Raw genomic sequence first — 18,157 nt, 5'->3', positions numbered from 1 at the left:
GTTAGCAAGATAAACAGATATGAGTATGACAGTAAATAAACCTTTCCTTTTATAGTACTTGATAATATGATTACTTGAATTAATATGAATACACACGCACGCACGCATGCAGGCACGCACTCGCGCAGGCACACACGCAAGCACGCCCGCCGGCACACACAGGCACGCACGCACGCACGCGCGCAGGCACACGCAAGTACGCCCGCAGGCACACCGGCACACACAGGCACGCACGCGCGCACGCGCGCAGGTACACACGCAAGCACGCGCACAGGCACACACGTATATACGCGTGGGCGGCGGCTCGTGCTTGATTGAATGCAATACAGTACAGTACACACTCGCCCCCGATATCATGTTTTCGGGGGCTCTTTTTGGCATTTCGAGGGCGAAATCGCCCGCCGCCCCCGTGTATTTTTTCCCCTGCTCTCACATCATGTGAAGACAGCAAATTGAGTATATTGCCAATGTCAAGTTTCGTCAGCTGACCAGACCTGTGTAATATACGTTTCCTAACTTGACAATTAACCAGTATGTACATGTAGTAGTTATTCACAGGGGTGTTTCCATGGATCTAGTCTCTAAGCGACTGTTACTGCGTTACAGTACTGGGTTCATTGCCATTGGTAAAGCTAATCGTACAATTGGGTGTAATCTAATACTCGCCCTACCCCGAGGGAAACGGTCGCAAATAGAAATTGGTCTGTGACATCAGGTGACTTATCATCGTCCTTGACCCTAGACTATGCACTCCATAACTGTTACACTTGGTGATACCAACTGGATGTGAAGCAATACTACTGTTGACTTAGATTCGACCGTAATCACGAGAAGATATAGACGGAGATAAAATAGCTCCTCGAGAATTGCATGAGACTTTATTATATATAGGCTATCAGGGTTCTGCCCAGGATTTTTTAGTGCCGGGCGCATCCAGGTCGCAAGTTGCAATCGCCGTGGGCACGAAGTCAATCTAGGGAGTCCGGGAAAATTTTTGATTTTGGATAGTCTGAAACTCAATTTCCTGCATTCTGAGCAATAAAAAGCCCATATATCAGACCTTTTTTTATTTTATTTTATTTATTTATTTTTTTTATATCAAAAATTAGTGCCGGGCGGAGATATATAGTGCCGGGCGGCAACCGCGAGTGCCGGGCACACCCGCCCACCGCCGCCCACCGTGGGCAGAACCCTGGGCTATATATAGACTATGTGTAATGTTTATAGAAATGAACTTGAACTTATGAAATGAACATGCTTAGTTTATATGCACTTTCGTGCATGCGTCTTAGTTTATGTTTTGCGTTATATCAGCTTATTTCATTCACAGGTTTCTGTTCAGACTGTACTGGTTCCCACTGAAAGTGTTGTACACTGCCGGTTATGGTGCCATGCTGAGAGACCCTACCTACGTACCCTTCTGGTTCTTTTTCAATGTGCTTCTCTGGATACTGCAGTTAATGAACGTCTACTGGTTTCAGGTACAGATAATTTTTTTATGTAGTTGTGTGCATTGTTCTTATTACCTCCAGCCAGCGGCTTGGCGGAGGTTTTATGTTTTTCACCCGGCGTGTCTTTGAGTGTTGTTTGTGGGTTTGGTGTGTTACCATGCACGTTTCAGTTCACTTCGCTAGGTGCGCTGGGCTGTAGACTTACAAACACGGCAACCACCAGTGCCAGCTAAGGGCAACCACAGTCCTTCCCGCACGCTTGCACGCATCGCAGCTAAAATGCCGGATTCCGAATAATTAAAAAACATTTTCCGCACTTAATTAAATTAATATAAAAATTTCACATCTCAGAGAGAATTCAGCTGCTTTGGGCGGAGGTCTGTTGGGCTCATCGGCGAGTGCTCTAGTTTAAACTTGGAATGATACTCACATGCTCCGGACTATTTATCGAGCCTTGTTACCATGACGGATCAAATTCATAACTATGCAACTAGAAATATAAATAAGATGTTTTTATCTTCTGTTAAGATTTGCCAATCTGGAAAAATAGTTTCTAATTTGCCATGGAGGGCAATGCTTGTGAAACAACATGACTGACACGCAGATTAAAAACTGTGATGTACGCTAGCATCTTTAAATTGAAATATATCAGGTTTTAGCTCATCTGACGAAGTCAAGATGCAGCTTGTAAGAATCGTGCATGAGCGTGCGTGCGTGCCGTGCGTGTGTGGCGTCCGTCAAACAGTTGGGCACAAATTCTTAACCGTTCGACCGGTACGGTCACGAATTCGGGACGCTGTGCGGGGGGGGGGATCGTGAAAAGGATTCGTCATGACCAATTGGGGGTCATGGTCAAAGGTGCGAGATGTGTCAACGGAGGGGGAATATTTTCCCGGCTTAACTGAAAGGTATACGAGGAAATACGGAATTGCGGCACAAATCTGAACGACTCGCACCTATGTCTTAATATTTTGGTGTATAGTGTGATGGGGCAGGAAACACCCATTACCAGTGCAAAATTAGAGGTCGCGGGTCAAAGGGGCAGTGGGGGAAAGAGTCAGATATCAGACATTTTCTGAGGAATGGTACAGGTGGAAAACTTTTTGTTTCAGCGCTGACCTCGCATTTTTTAGCTCATCTCACGAAGTCAGATGCAGCTTTGTAGAATTGCATCGATTGTCCGTGCGTCCGTCAACAGTTGGGCACAAATCTAAACGGCTCGACGTACGGATTCGAAGTTGGGACGTTGGGGGGTAATCCGAGAAACGCAGTTGGGATGTCGAAGCTGGGGGTCAAAGGTCAAAGGTTCAAGAGTGTAAAAGAAGGGGGAACGATTCCCGTCCTAACTTAAGGTATAGGGAGGAAATGCAGAAATTGCGACAAAAATCTAAACGGGCTGCGACCGAGGCTTTGTGGATAGTCTGGTGTGATAGGCATCATGGTAGGAAACGCCATCATGTCCAAATTGGAGGTCACAGGGTCAAAGGTCAATGGGCACAGCAGGCCAGATTTTTAGACATTTTTCTGAGGACATTGGTCTGACGGAGCGATTGAGAAAACTTTTTTCAAGCGGTGACATACCATTTTTATTGAAAGGACGCATAAAATGTACCTTTCCGCTGACAAAATGGCGAAGAGTAAGTGTCCGGATAACCTTTTTGACGCCTCAAGAGGCAGGTTAAACATGGATTTCTTTACTTTAGAAAAGAATTGTGAAGCTTGCTCGGGTGTGCTATGTAGAATTTATATCCATGCCTGAGATGTATGCAGGCTACAATGTACAGTGAAATTTCAAAAGTGCTAAATTGGTTGAAGATAGGTTTTGCTCCTTATAATCGTATAAATATCTAATGGCATTCTGTACTGTCAGTGTGTTACATGTAACTTGTGCCACTGCAGTGGCCACTGCCAGTGGCATGTGGTGGTGATAGTACTGTGTAGTTTTTTGCCTGCGTTAATTAGTTACAAGGTGGCAGCTCTCTATTTCAGCCATGTACGGCTTGCGTAGGTAAGATGGATGAGTGCTTACGCTAATTCTGTCTCGCAAATAGTTGTTGCTAAACTACGTAAGAAATGGGAGCTTCCATCTTGAATGTTAAGAACAGTCATTAAAACGTAACGCGCCATCTGTGGCAACTTTCATAACGATCCCCAACGAACATTTCTTTTGAGAAGGGTTGCCTGATAGGCATGCCTGTTGCCTTCCACTGTTTCGGCGTGTAATGTGAACAACATTTGGAAGCTAACAGGGTTTACTAGAAATCCCACCACTGCCCCACAGGAAGTCACCGCACTAAAGAGGATAGTACGTTAGATGAGCGGGCTGTCGCTTCTCGCGTCACTTGTTTATCACTTTATTGTAAAGGACCAATGAAATTGCTTTCTCACTGACGTGCGAAGAGTAAGTGTCTGATAACCTTTTGGACCCTGCAAGAGGAGGGTTAAACATGGATTTGTTGACTGTGTAACAAAGGACTGAACTGTGTTTGATGTACTTGTGTGATCGTGGAAGACTTTAAATTTCACAAGTGAGAATTCTGCAATGCAAAACTTACTTTGAACAACGTTTACGCGGCCTTAAATGCAATATATGAACCTTCATTCTCTATATGAGATTCTGTACGTTGGGAATCACAGATGTCAAGTAGGCACTTAGCACAAACGTCTGTTTTTGATTAAGGCACTATAAATAAGTCCTACTTGCATTTAAGCCTGATAGACGAACCGCGTAGAGCACGGGCGTCACGGCTTGAAAGGCTCGTATGGATCGAATCCCATGCTGTTTTTTAATTATTTTCCTGTTTTCTGTATTTTTGCTATCTTTATGCCATTAACTGTTTTTTTTCCAATTTAAACCGCAAAATATTTACATGATTTTATTTACAACAATTTAATAACTTTTTTTTTTTTATAGGGTTAGAGTTGGGAGGGTTTAGGGTCACAATCGCACCATAAAACAGGAGTTTCAAGCACGTGATTTGGTATCAACCAATGGAATTTGGGAGGTATGCAGGCCGCTTACGCTTGCGTGTCAGGTGGCGTGGCTGATAGTATCAGCAGCAATGGGCTAAACGAAGGTAGCAACTAGTTCAGATTATCTATTGCGCCTGCACATAGCGCAGTAATGGCCCACACGCCATCGACTATCGGAAACACGAGTGAGAAGAATGTTCTGGCAAGGATCAAGGTCCAAATGGTTATATTGCGCTCAAATAGTGCAGAAAGAAATTACTTTCTTTACTTAGTTTTAATCAATCTGAGATAAAGTAAGTTGCAGAAATGAATCGTTAAACCTACCCAATAGAAAATTTTTTGCCAGTTTTGGTACTGTCCTTGGCCATGGCTCTCGTCCGCGACAGTTACAGTAGTGGTGGCAATTCGGGATATGGTGGAGGCATGCTGCTTGTGATGCTGCAGAGCCGGATGGTTGACTTGTCAGTTGAAATGTGTTTTCTTTCCCGCGGACATTGAAGAAATCTGTATGTTTATAACCGTGCCGTGCTGCCTTACCTTTGCCCGAGCCATCTTCGTCGAAAGGTTTGGACGCCGCCGCGGCGAAAATCGGAATGTAGCATTTCAATCGAATGACGTAACTGATACAGTAAGCTGCACTGCGTGGTGTTATTTGTATATAAACAGATTAGTCTTGACTGACTCTCCAACATTCTCTCTCTCTCTTTTCTCTCTCTCAACCCCCTCTCTTTCATCCTTCCTCAGTCGCTCTCTCTCTCTCTGCAATAAAAAAAATGTTTTGCTGAAATGATGTGTAACGCAACTGCGTATTCTGCATATCTGCGGCCTAAACAAAGGTGTCCTCTACGGCACGACTGAAAATGTACGTTTATAAACCGTAGCAACATACCTCAGATGAGCCCAGTCGCTCTGCGGCACTTGTTAGTTAATACCAGGGACTCCAGATCTTAAAATACATAAATGGTTTTACTAGGCGTGTATTTTATACTGTATAATATTTTGTCTTGGTATATTTTAGTACATTTATTATTACATTTTCATTATGTGTGTGTGTGTAAAAGTGATGTATCATGTATGATAACAGGGCCTACATGGAAACCAGTATTGTTGTTGTTTTGTAGCCACCCTGTTTTGATAAAATATGCTACTACTACTACTACTACTACTACAACTACTATACGTTGTGCCTTTTAGTCACCACATTGCATTGTAGCATTTTTAATTTTTAACAAAATGTATGACGAAAGAAATTAGAAATATGCAATTTTCTTTACAGTTCATAGTGGTCTTCCTGTACAAAGTAGCAACAGGGCAGATGACCGAGATGGTTGATACAAGAGAATATGATAGTGACAATGCATCTTCAAAGTTGCAGCAAAAAACAGCTGCAGTCAATGGGTGAGTATTTTGGCATCCATGGCTGTTCATAGAGAAATTTTTCTTTTCAACATTGGTGAGCGTGCACAGGCACTCATGATCGCGTGTGGTCAGTTCCTGCATATTATAGCCCTTTACCACATGTGACTTGGCCTATCTAAACGTTCTGATCAAGGTTTTCGCCCTGCGGGAGCTGTATAATATCATACGAGACTTGTCTTGTTCTGTAAAGCATCGTGGAAACTGTTTAATTACAAGTTTAAAGTTGACAGTATTAGCTAGGCTAGTCATAAGCCATTTGGCGATGCTGCTTAAATTTACGTTTTCTTGTTATATTTTACATTGTGTAGCATTTTAGGCAAATTATATATTGTAATTACATTCGTTTGGTTGGTGGTGATGTTTTTTTCAGACTGGCTCACAATAGCTTGCAGGGTGGGGAGAGATGTAGTTTGTTATCATGTGATTATGAATCAATATGCTGATTTATCAGGTCTTACAGCAGTGTGTTATAGAGGACAGAACCCAGAGGGCAATTATTGACTTGATATTAGATTAGGAGGTGGCTAGTGCAGGCAGGGCATAGTTTCCTTTTATTTTCCGCAAAGAAACTGGCTGCAAAAAAAATGTAACACCGACAAAGGATTTTTTGATAACCACGGCAGAGGATTGAAGCCCTTTCGTTGTTATTCCCTCAATGACATTAAAGCCAGGTGGCAGACGAGCTCCAGGCATATATTTGTACTACTCACAACTAACCGCCCTCTGCCGCCTTGTAGGGTGCTGAGAGAGCAGTCATCTGGGATGAGTGCGATCATGGAGGAGGAGAAGTGCAGGAACGGGGCGGGCCCCGATGGCGTGAGGATGAACGGAACATCGCCGGCGGCGACCGCGGCGTACAAGCGGAACGTTGCGACGCAGGACGCTGCAGCCGAGTAGCGACACCCTCCCGTCTGCCTGCAGCTCTCACGCTCGGTGCGCGGCGGCGCCGCCGCCGTCGCAGGCAAGCCGTGTTCTTCCCATGGTCGGTTTTGGTGATGTGTAGTCAGTTCAACGATTTCTCGCACTCGCGTCCACATTCAACGGTAATCCAAATCGCTGTAAATTTTCTCGAGAAAGCCGGAGGGAAGGGAGTGTGCGTCCGTGCAATGTATTTTCTGTATGAATGAATTGACAGTGCCTCGCGCGGTGTGTCATCAGATGTGAGGTGACGTGCCCACCCCGACGCCGTGCTCGCGGTAAAGGTAGTGGTAATCGTTATTTTACCCCTCAATTTCTTATTGACATCTCAACGAGCACCCGAACAAAAAGCCCGTTTGGCAAAGGCTTGATTGCTAGAGAATAGTATCTAGTCGACCCAATGGTGTGATCGATGATCACTGGTTGCTGAGGCACATGTGATCAATCGCTTCTGTTTGTAATTAACATTTTTCCAACCATTTTTAACATTTTATTAATTGGAGGTTGTTTTATTTGTATTGATTTCTGTGGCATGTAATTAATCCGCAGGGTCACAAGTGTGGGGTTGCAAACTTTACACAAAATTTCCAACAAGGTCCACGTTAGTCTTGAACTGTGTTTTAAGTGATGAGCATTGTTAAATTTCACTTTATTTCAGATATTTTATTGGCCAGAGGTCTTGGCTGGTAAGTGTTGGTCAAGCATCGTAATGTGTCCCACCCACTATTAAAATCATCAAAACAACTTCAGTTTGTCAAAATAATTGACTACCTGCATCTGTCTACTATATGTTAAATTATCCTGTGCCAAGCCCATCAAGACATAAATTAGCTCTCTAGCCGCCCATCTTAATCTAGCTAGCTTAGTTCCGACATCTCAGTATTTCCTCTATTTTTATACATAAAATAGTAAGGAAGTAAAAAAGTTTGCCCCATTACTTAAGAGAGTCTAAGAACGTAAAATTATATTTTTAATGTTGCTGCAGGCACCCAGTTAATTCTCCAGTCCAGTCTCCTTCCTAAATCTATCGGAAATGAGTGACTACACAAGTAGAGTCGATCTCAGTTAAGATTCTATTGTAACGTGCTAAAAGTAAAAATGCATTTTGTGGTTTTGGTTATTTAGATGGCCTATATCAATAATATATACTTGAGCTCCACCTAATAAGCAGTGTCTTTTAAGACCAAGTGGCCTCTTTGCATGAACCAGTTCGAGTTTTAATATCGCGTGACCATTCCGCAGTAACAGTTTGAATTATAGTACAGGGACAACTAGGAATCAGAATGCATTGTTGAACCATTACAACCTAAAATGTTTTGCCTATTGGATATAAATAGTCACATTTGCTTCCTCTAATCTAAGTAAACTTTGAATTATGCTAGCACAATGAGATATCACACCAACTATTTTCCTGCAGGGATGTTATTCTTGATTAGTATTATAATTGCTGGCCGTACTAGAGTGATCACGTCAGTCCATGGGTATGTTTATGATGTGGCGATTGAGATTAACTGATAGAAACGCAAATGGCTCCAACAGTGAGACAGATATTATGACAGATTTGAGACGGTTAATATGAGTAAAATCCATTTGACATTGGCTTTAGTTACAGAATGTATTTCAACGTTAGAAACGAGCCAATATCTTTTCAATGGTATACTGTATTGTTAAGCCTGGCGCACATTGCCGAACATTTTCCCGAACAAATGTTTGTCCGAACAAATGTTTTTGTCTGGCAATGTGCGGGTGAACAATTGCTGAGCGCACATTGCCAAACATTTTGCAGCGAACAACCTCGTGGCGCCGTCTAGTAGCTGTGTTGTACGGGAGTGGAGTCACGTGATCGGTGCATGATTGGGCACAAAAATCATGTGACCACATATCGTGCTGCTATTGGTTACTACTTTACAAATGTTCCTAGAATTGTTCGACATTCAGCGCACATTGACGAACATTCGACGAACAATGTTTGAGATATCAAACATTTCCGATCTTCAGAAACATTGTTCGGCACAAATGTTCGGCGACTTTTTTCACCGCACATTGCCGAACATTTCATGGAACATTGCTACGATAATGTTTTTGAGCAAAATGTTTGGCAATGTGCGCCGGGCTTTACCCAGCCCCGTGATTAACTATGACGGGGCTTGATTCATGTTATGTATACATTTATATGATACATCACATGTACAGTTCGTATTTTGTGTTGCAATAGCCTTCTAGCTTTATTAAGCAACAAAAGTTTTGTCACCTTCAATTCACACTATTCCATTGCCATCAATTTCGTTTTATTGAAATTTTGTTTTTTAAACATGCATAATCTTGAGTGATTAAAAGCTCGGTTAGTACGGATGGCCTATACACATATGTTATATAGTCACTAAAACATTTACAATTTTGCGCTTTACCTTGGGCGCGTTCACACGGACGTTTTTAGCCCGAGCCTAATTAGGCCCGCGCCAAATTTGGCTCGAGCTGTGCGTTGACACGGACGGTTTTTCGGGGCCGTGCCGAGTTAGCACGAGCCAATTTGGTCCCATCGTAAACGTCTGACCAGGCCCGAGCCAAATTTTAGCACCAGCTAAATCGGTAGAACGGTAGATGCCACGAGTGTCGAACGTGTACTTCGACGAAATAAAGTCCAAAACAGTATAAAAATGTGAAAAATTTGATCAGGATGCATGTTTTTAAGATTGATAATTGAACTCGGAACGGAAGTAAACACTGAATCCTACACAACGCCATCTCGTGACATACTGCCTAAGTATCTGTGAGATATTTGTGCAATAAAATTTATTTGAATTTGAATTTGAATTTGACAGACAGTATTCACTTGATTTAGCCTGAGCCAAATTTAGCCCATTTAGCTCGAGCCAAACGATTACCGTGTGAACGCGATACTTGTTCATGGAGTGTCCTGCTGGTGCAATGAGGTATTCAGGGAAATAGCAATCCACACTGTGTATAGTTGCACACAGTCAAACCTGTGTTACTTGTCATATCTGTAGAATGTCCACCTACACGTAGCAGCTATAAAAATTGGAAAATGCTGCGTTATAAATGCTGTACAGAGCGGCTAACTGCTCAGTGTGTCTAATGCCCACTGATTTTGTATGGTTCATGTCGTTTTCATCCGATGTGGCTTACTGAGATTGATGTAAATGGGGTAGAATGTCCCTACCAGAAAGCTGGAAATGGGGAAGCAATGGAACGACAAAAAGAGCATGACACTAAAAAAACAAAAAATACTTACAATTAAACTTAAAATACAAGCCCATAATATACATTGTATATCTCGCATATTGGCAATTGGCAATTGGCAATTGGAAAATTGGCCTGTAATATGATGGCCACCTGTCTGCAAAGGCTGTTTTGTCTTAAGTGGCTGTTTTATACAGGTTTGACTGTATGTATGTTAAAAATTTCAACTCAGAAAAAGTTACACACTACTGTCCGTCAACCAGCTGCCATTATATCTATCTAATTTATGTGTAAATAACCTTCAAATGCCTGTTATCATTGTTACCAATTGCAACTCGTATAGCGGCGCATCTTAAGAAAATGATGCCTAGGAAATGCCATTACTGTCTGAAATCGAATGTCTCGTCCAGTTATTTCGATCTTGTAAAATTTTTTTACTAATGACATTTCATTATAGGTGTTATTACATGGGATTACAATGAAAGGTCTGACATAGTAATGTGGGTTATAAGTGTAGTCTTTGGCGTCCGTTGACAGGCTGGTTCTGCTCAGGCCATGGTAATTCATTTATCATGCGTTAGTGCCGCTTGAGTTTTTGTACAACTAAGAACTTGTCATTGACCTTTCCAGTGTTTCTAATGGATAAGGAAACCTTTAATTGACATTTAGCAGTGTAACGTGAAAGGTTACCACCAGAATCTTGGTCTACTTTTGTGCATTTTAACGTATATGCTATACATTTGATGTTAGTTTTGTCATGTCGACAAACAGTTTTGAGTTGGATATTAAAATCCTGAAGAAAATATCTGCAATTATACGCCATTGTTCCGTCGTCCTGGCATATTGCATAGAGATCATGCTCGTTTAATAACGGTATGAGAGAAGAAATTAAATATTCGGTCTTGGATTCTCAGTGTTCGCTAAAGCCCGGCGCACATTGCCGAACATTTTGCTCAAAAACATTATCGTAGCAATGTTCCATGAAATGTTCGGCAATGTGCGGTCAGCAATTGTTCACCCGCACATTGCCTGACAAAAACATTTGTTCGGACGAACATTTGTTCGGGAAAATGTTCGGCAATGTGCGCCAGGCTTTAGATAACAAATTCAATTGCAGTCAAATTTTTTTCCCGATTGTTACTCTGGCATTTTTAATATGTGGCGAATGGCTACAAGAATGGTCACCTAAGGGGCAAGGGAAAGATGTATGTCCTCTTTTTTCCAACACCGGTGTTGATATAAAGAATTGAACTACTTTACACTGTCCCTAAAAGCATTGCAGCAACGAAGTGTAGAGATATTATTTATGTAATTGCCTTCTAAGTTATTCATCTGTTTATCCATGAAATCGCTGGTGGACACATGATGGTAGTATCGGCAGTGTCATAATGTAGACACTTCTCTGCATTATGACACTCCTAGTAGTATATGCCTAACGTACAGCTGCGCTGTGTGTAGAGGCTCCGATAAGCTGGAATTTCTCTATTCTATAGTTTTGTTTTCATTCGCTTTAAATTACGGATCATCAGTTTTCAAAGTGAATATTTCATATTGTAGTATAATGCGCTTCAGTATCGATGTTTTAGGACAAACAAAACTATAGCACATATTTTTCCCAATCATTTGCGTCGTCACGTCTGCATTTGACATAATAGTTATGTGACGTGTGTTTCACACGCACGCACAAAGACGTGGATATACACGCCTACGGTCACTGCTCCGGGTTTGGGATGTAGAGTTATTGAACACTAGTTGTTCGTTTTAGTCATCCGCGCACTAGTTTCTGTCATAGCAGATGTGCTTTTGCATTTTAGCGAGCGAAGTGAATCTACCTGCGGACATGGATATACCTGATGTTTAACAGTATGGTCGGTTTCACGCACGTCATGTCACACTTGCCAACACTTGCGTTCGCGCAGTAAGCAGGTGGTTATTCTAGGTGTGCACTGTGCAGGGTTGTATATTGCAAGTGAGTTTTTTACAGTTTAAAATTGTGTTCAGTGTTTGTTAAATTTACGCACTAATCTGTAGAAAGTCGGATGTATGTAGGCAGTGTCAACTTGTTGAGAGCTGAATACTCGTACATTCCATCAATACCTCTACTTAAATTATGTCAATAATCTTGCCACCCAATCGGGTGCAGCCACATGAAGAGATGAGTGTAGACATTTGATTAAGGATCAGAGCTATAATTGGTGCAAGGTCGATTACTAATGAAAACACTGGTAGGGGGCGCTACGGCGACCTCCCGTGTAGTGTCCTTTTATATAGAGGGACTCTACTCCCGTGCTTGACTGATCCAGTGCGCAGGGACCATGGGAACTGCGCACAGAATGACAATGGCGTGATTCATCTTTGATTTCTTGTTGAACACAGGTCGTGCTCATCTGTGATATGTATTCACTGACGACGATGACTACGGTCGCACAAGTAACAATACCTCGTGCTTTACCAAAGAAGTGCGCCTGTTATGGGTGCCAGTCAATTTTTACATTTAGACTATGTGTAAATTAAATGTGTACTTTTTTAGTCACAACATATGCATGTTTGCTCACTTTGAGTCACAAAAAAAAACTTGTCGTCCACTTTGAAAATTGAATCAAAACATCGGTTACATTTCGGTCAAAAGAATTCCGCGCATGTATCAACATGTCAAACATGTATTAAATAAAAGAAAAAATGTTATGAAAGCTTTAGTCTAATAAATGTTTTTATTATGAGTTTTATTCTTTATTTTACATGTAATAATAATACATGTCCTATAATGAAATAAGAAGTGCATTGATGTTGCCGTTATCAATCTTCGCCATAAAACATGCAGAGGAATTCATGGATCCGAGGCATTTATATTTGAGATATATTTGCACATGAGGGTTGATAAATTTCTGCAAGGACAAATAAAAAACGGCATTGTCATAAAAAAACTGTGTCCTTGTGGAAAGCCTATAGAATAGCTAGTCGCGCGTCTCACAGCTCACAGCTGCATATATTTTAGCACATGGACGCTTAGGTTACCTAGTTGTATTCCTGTGACACACGCACGCATTGATATTGCGTGACACAGCGACGTATTGCACACGTTCGGGGCATACGCACGCACGCACGCACGCACGCACGCACGCACGCAGTACATGCACGAGGAACGTACCCGTATGCATACTCGCAAAATAGCCGCCTCGGGCGGCCATATTCGCTCGTTACGCTGATGAGACTACGATGTCTCTAAATCCCGCCCCGATTCATAGTAATCTTTTAGTAAAATATTAACTTGATACGAAGAAAATAATACAAGGATCCTGTTACTAACATAAAATTTTCTTTCCGGTATATTCATTTCTATATAAAACACTTTGTACACACCTTCTAATCCATTGTTTTTCTCTTCAAATTAAGGCTAATGTAATATACGGGACCCGTTTAATACGATTATTTTTCTTTTGGCCGTCAGTTTTCTACTAACGGTGTTTGACTGTAGTAATGATTCTTGGAAAAATGTATGCAAACGCTTCGCAGTAATGGTTTATATGTTTATATCCTCCGCACGTAGTGTACGTAGCGGAACGTATTGTTTTCGCGCCGTTTGTGCATCTGTGTTGTGTGTGTCGTGACTGCGCCAGTCACACGGTGCGTGCCGTGCGCCGCGTGCGTTGCGCCGCCCCCTCGACGACCTGTGGCACGCGGCGTGTGGACGTGTCTGTCTGTGCTGCTCGATATTTCTGAAACCGTTGGAGGTAGTAACTTCCAAACTTGCGTCCAGAGGTGGCACCTTAGGGGCGGTGCGAACCCTACTTGATTTTGCCAGCAGCCTCTCACCCAAGGTCAAGGGTCACATGTTCACATTTGATTAATGGATATAATATATATATAGATATATATATATATATATATATATATAGATAGATAGATAGATTGATAGGATAGATAGATAGATAGATGGAAAAATAGATAGCATTGATAGATAGATATCGCTGAGTGCTAGCGTGCAGCTGGAGCGGAGACTTGATCACAGCCAGCGCGCGTGTGCCCTGGCGAATCCACTGCACCAGGGCGCGTGTAGGCCCCCCTACAGGATTCTGTAACCAGGGGGGGGGGGGCTCTAATGCGTACACCCAAACTTGCCGAGCACGCGAACGCGGAGCGATCCCTGGGCCCGTCCTCCAGAAAAAATTTGAAATTAGACCCCCTTAGATGCGTTTTCTGCGCGAGCAGGGGACCCCCCCCCCTGTACACGCCCCTGCTGCAAGGTTACGTGACAGACTACTGACCCTTAGCCTGTGGTTGCGTGTTTGTAAGTCTACAGCCAGCGCACCTAGCGGAAGTGAACTGAATCGTGCATGTTTTCCAGGGAGATTTTGCATTAGATTTTCTAAATTTTTTTTTTTTAAACATTGAACCCAATAAATAACAAAACGCAAAGTGTTAGAATCGAACCTGATGCGTAGGAATGAAGCACGAAAAATTTCAGCCGGATTTGTGCACGCGCCTAGAAGTTATGCAGGAACAAACAGAACGACACTACTCAAATTATTATATAGATATGCCCATTACTCTCATATACGTGGCTATCAATGCTATCAATTAATCATTTGCTTCCTCTCTCTCTCTGTATATATATATATATACATGTATACGCGTTTTACGCAAAATTTTTTCCGGTATTTCCCGGCTCCCGTCCAATCACGCAGCCGGCTGAAAGGTGCGATAGGATATGTTTACTAGGCACTTCTAATTTTAACATATATTTTAAATTTAATTAGGGTCAGGGTTAGGGTTAGGGTTATAGTTAGGGCACTTTTGAGGGTTTTTGCATCATTCTTTAATATATCGTAAAATATATGTTAAAATTAGAAGTGCCTAGTAAACATATCCTATCGCACCTTTCAGCCGGCTGCTCCAATCACGCGTTCTCCTCGCGTTGCCCCGTTGCCTGCACGCTACAGACATATATCATTTCACAAGTTTTTTACATGCTTTTTTCAGCCGCTGCTAACTGACAGAATCAATATGTCGTATGCACGCATGAGTAATCTACTTGATAGATGGCAGAAAAACCCTGTAAGAAAACGTAAAGCTTCAATCACCTCTTACATGTGAGAATTAATGTCGAGGTGAAAACACCAACTTGTTGCCAGCGTGCGTATTTCACCTGGTGTTGGTTGTGAAGTTGTGAACTGGTGTTGACTGAACTGGTGTTGACTGAATTGGTGTTGACTGAACTGGTGTTGACTGAACTGGTGTTGACTGAACTGGTTGTGACCTGGTGTTGGTTGTACGCGTCGAAATGTACAAACCATTACATGGCCGTTGGCGAACTGCTAACGGTCAATTGCCCAGAACATAAACCGCGTGTGACTTTTCACCCCTTCTTCCACAGGCACTTGGAACGTTTCAATAGTAAAATGATGGTAAATTAACACGAAATGTATTTACTACCAAAGTCTTAATGTTTCTCTACTCCATTTCGCCTATTATTGCCGATAACTTCCTGTAAATGCCGTGCATATCCCCCTCTGTACAACGGCGTGTGTGCAGTGTAGGCCTACTCATGTATTCCAGAGGAGCCTTTAAACGGCATTTACAGGAAATTATCGGCAAGAAAAAGAGAATAGAGAATAATAGGCGAAAGAAAGTAGAGAAACATTGGTAGAGAAAATTTTGACTTTGGTAGTAAATACATTTTCGTGTTTATTTACCATATTTTTTTAATTTAAACGTTCCAAGTGCCGGTGCCCCCTTCCCGGAGCGAAATGAGTTAACGTAGTATAGATATAACGTATAGATACAACCAAGAGCTATAAGAATACATGTATTAAAGCATAATGCAATGTATTATTAGCTCTTGATACAATGTTTATTGTTTATAACGTTCATGAATGAATCGCATATGCAACACCACAGATACATAAAAACACGTGTTTGCATATGTCCACACCAATAGAAGCGCTGTCCGGCAGTGATAGGGTAGTTTTCCTCCAGCGATATTAGAGTGATGATCGGATCTTATAAACAAAGATAGAGCCAGCCTAGTGTATGTAATACGTTTATTAATCAACCACGTATGTAAATAAGTGACATGCATGTTTATATATAACTATATAATATATCTCTTTCCACCAAATTATGAAATAGGAAAGAGTATACTACCTGCCATATATATAAGAAAATGTGATCATTGGACGTTTAAATCGTCAGTATCAATAAATTTGTCCAAAAAACGAATTTGGTAGCAGGACCGAGGGCCGATTGTGCGCACGCAAATAATCACATTCCCATCCTAATGCGTAGTTATAAGTCACTAGCATGTGAGTACATTTCATCACAAAATAATAAGGAAACCTGCACATTAAAGGGGCATTGCAGCTAAATCCTTTATATACAAGTCTTGTTATTAAAAAATATGCTACTTGCATATAATATATCCATATGATCTCAGTGCAATAACACGTTAGAGATAATTATGGTCTATTGCAGAGTTCAAATGACTCCTAAAATAATTTTAGATAACAAGAACTGCATGCATGTCTAATTGCATTTACAACTGTCAAACTTACGTAATCTCTGAATAACAACAAAATGTTTAGACAGCTATTGTACTGTTGTAAGCGAGTCTATGAGGTAGAAATGCATTTTAACTCTTATATATATATATATAATATATATATACGAGCTGCCTCGCCGCTTTGCGCCTAGGCAGCGAGGTGAGACGCCACGCACATCTGGTGAGAAAATGCCCCATGTGAGAGCCGAGACAGGGGCACTTTGAAACCATGAAAACTGCACAAAATGTGCCAATTTGGCTGTATTTGTGTTCATATTTTTTGCATATCTCTCTTACCTCTGTATCAATAGTAAGAAAATTAGAACCGAGCGCTTTGCGGTAAGATCGATGGAAATGCATCAAAATTCAGCTTTGTTAATAAAAGTACCACAAAAACAAGCATATTTTCTTAAAAGATGCACAACAATTGCATCAACAATATTCAAGAATTCAAGCGTGGCGCAGTGCGTAGGACTGGATTTATTTGTTTTTGTAAGCCATATGTGTACGCGGGCGTACGGAGTTACGGCGTATGCACCAGTCTCAACCAATCATGACCAAGTGATAGCAGCAGCAGGACATGCTGCAAATATATAAATAGATATGTATATACATATAAATATATAAATATTGCTGCTTTCACAAAATCCCACACACATCCGAGACTAATGTTAATTAAGTAGGTTTTATGATGAAATAAACTTTAATATTATTGAAATATTAATCAATTTAAAATTCGGGAGAATTTTTATTGAAATTTTAATCATTTCACGTTTTGTCTATCTATATACTGAGGATGAAGTTTTGAAAATACTCATCTTCAATATATAGTTCTAGGTTATTGTGCTGTTTAAATCCCATAATTACGATTGCATATAGGATGACTGAATTAAAATTTTCCATTGATGAAAGTAGTAATCTTCATTTTCTTACAAATTTACAATGCATTTGTAAATTTGAATGACATTTTCCACACTAGTAATAGGCTGTGCTGGACATTCTGGTCATCGGAGTAACAACGTTTCGAACAGTTTTAGTTGCAATTCGTCATTAAAAATGATAAAGAAGCAGCCAATACTTTAATAGAAAATGCCGTCTAATTACATATAATTGGCTAAAATGTCAGAAGCATTCTCTCCAATCCTATTTCTACAAGAGGACACATGGTGAGGAGGAGTTGGTTAGTTGTTCCACATCTTCTCCCTCCCGGATTTTAAGTACTGCATCAACAATCTGTGAAAAAAAACAGTGGTATACGTTTGAAACACACTAGCACATACACCCAGCATGCTTGCCCATTCGAAATCAAAACTTACCGCAGTTCCTTTTACCATTTTCTTATTTTACCACTGCATCCAAATATACGAGACATATATGGATAGGGAGGAACTGTTTGCATAGCTTGGATGACACTTGCACCAATATCAACAGGGAAAAGATTGGGGAAAAACACGAACATAGTAGTAATAGCAACAAGAGCCGCAGAGCGTCTGGGCTCATTTGGGGTCTGTTGCTACGGTTATGAACGTACAATTTCAGTTGTGCGTAGTGACACATTTGTTAGGCGCAGATATGCAGATACGCAGTTGCGTACACATCATTGTTAGGACACGCTCACTATCTCCCCCCCATGCGATTTTGGTTTATTTTATTAAAT

At 41.3% G+C, this 18,157-nt stretch overlaps 2 protein-coding genes across 2 annotated transcripts in view; one reads left to right on the top strand and one right to left on the bottom strand.

Annotated features, from left to right (window-relative positions):
* The window catches only part of LOC106819563 (ceramide synthase 1-like), a gene marked incomplete in the record, with an annotated part of 20,693 nt that extends 13,389 nt beyond the window's left edge, over positions 1 to 7,304 (top strand). Inside the window, 3 exon segments of the mRNA XM_014824208.1 lie at positions 1,331 to 1,481; positions 5,701 to 5,822; positions 6,581 to 7,304. Coding sequence (XP_014679694.1) covers positions 1,331 to 1,481; positions 5,701 to 5,822; positions 6,581 to 6,740 — 433 coding nt within the window.
* An 8,459-nt stretch (positions 7,305 to 15,763) lies between these two features.
* The window catches only part of LOC106816865 (migration and invasion enhancer 1-like), a 9,414-nt gene continuing 7,020 nt past the window's right edge, over positions 15,764 to 18,157 (bottom strand). Inside the window, exon 4 of the mRNA XM_014821540.1 lies at positions 15,764 to 17,733. Within this exon, the coding sequence (XP_014677026.1) occupies positions 17,650 to 17,733 (84 nt within the window). The 3' untranslated portion in view covers positions 15,764 to 17,649. The remainder of the gene's footprint in view (positions 17,734 to 18,157) is intronic.

This window comes from Priapulus caudatus, unplaced genomic scaffold (assembly GCF_000485595.1).
Source record: "Priapulus caudatus unplaced genomic scaffold, Priapulus_caudatus-5.0.1 Scaffold2, whole genome shotgun sequence".
NCBI lineage: Eukaryota > Metazoa > Priapulida > Priapulimorpha > Priapulimorphida > Priapulidae > Priapulus > Priapulus caudatus.
The sequence above is the reverse complement of the archived record's forward strand: the minus strand, read 5'-3'. Positions and strand labels throughout refer to the sequence as shown.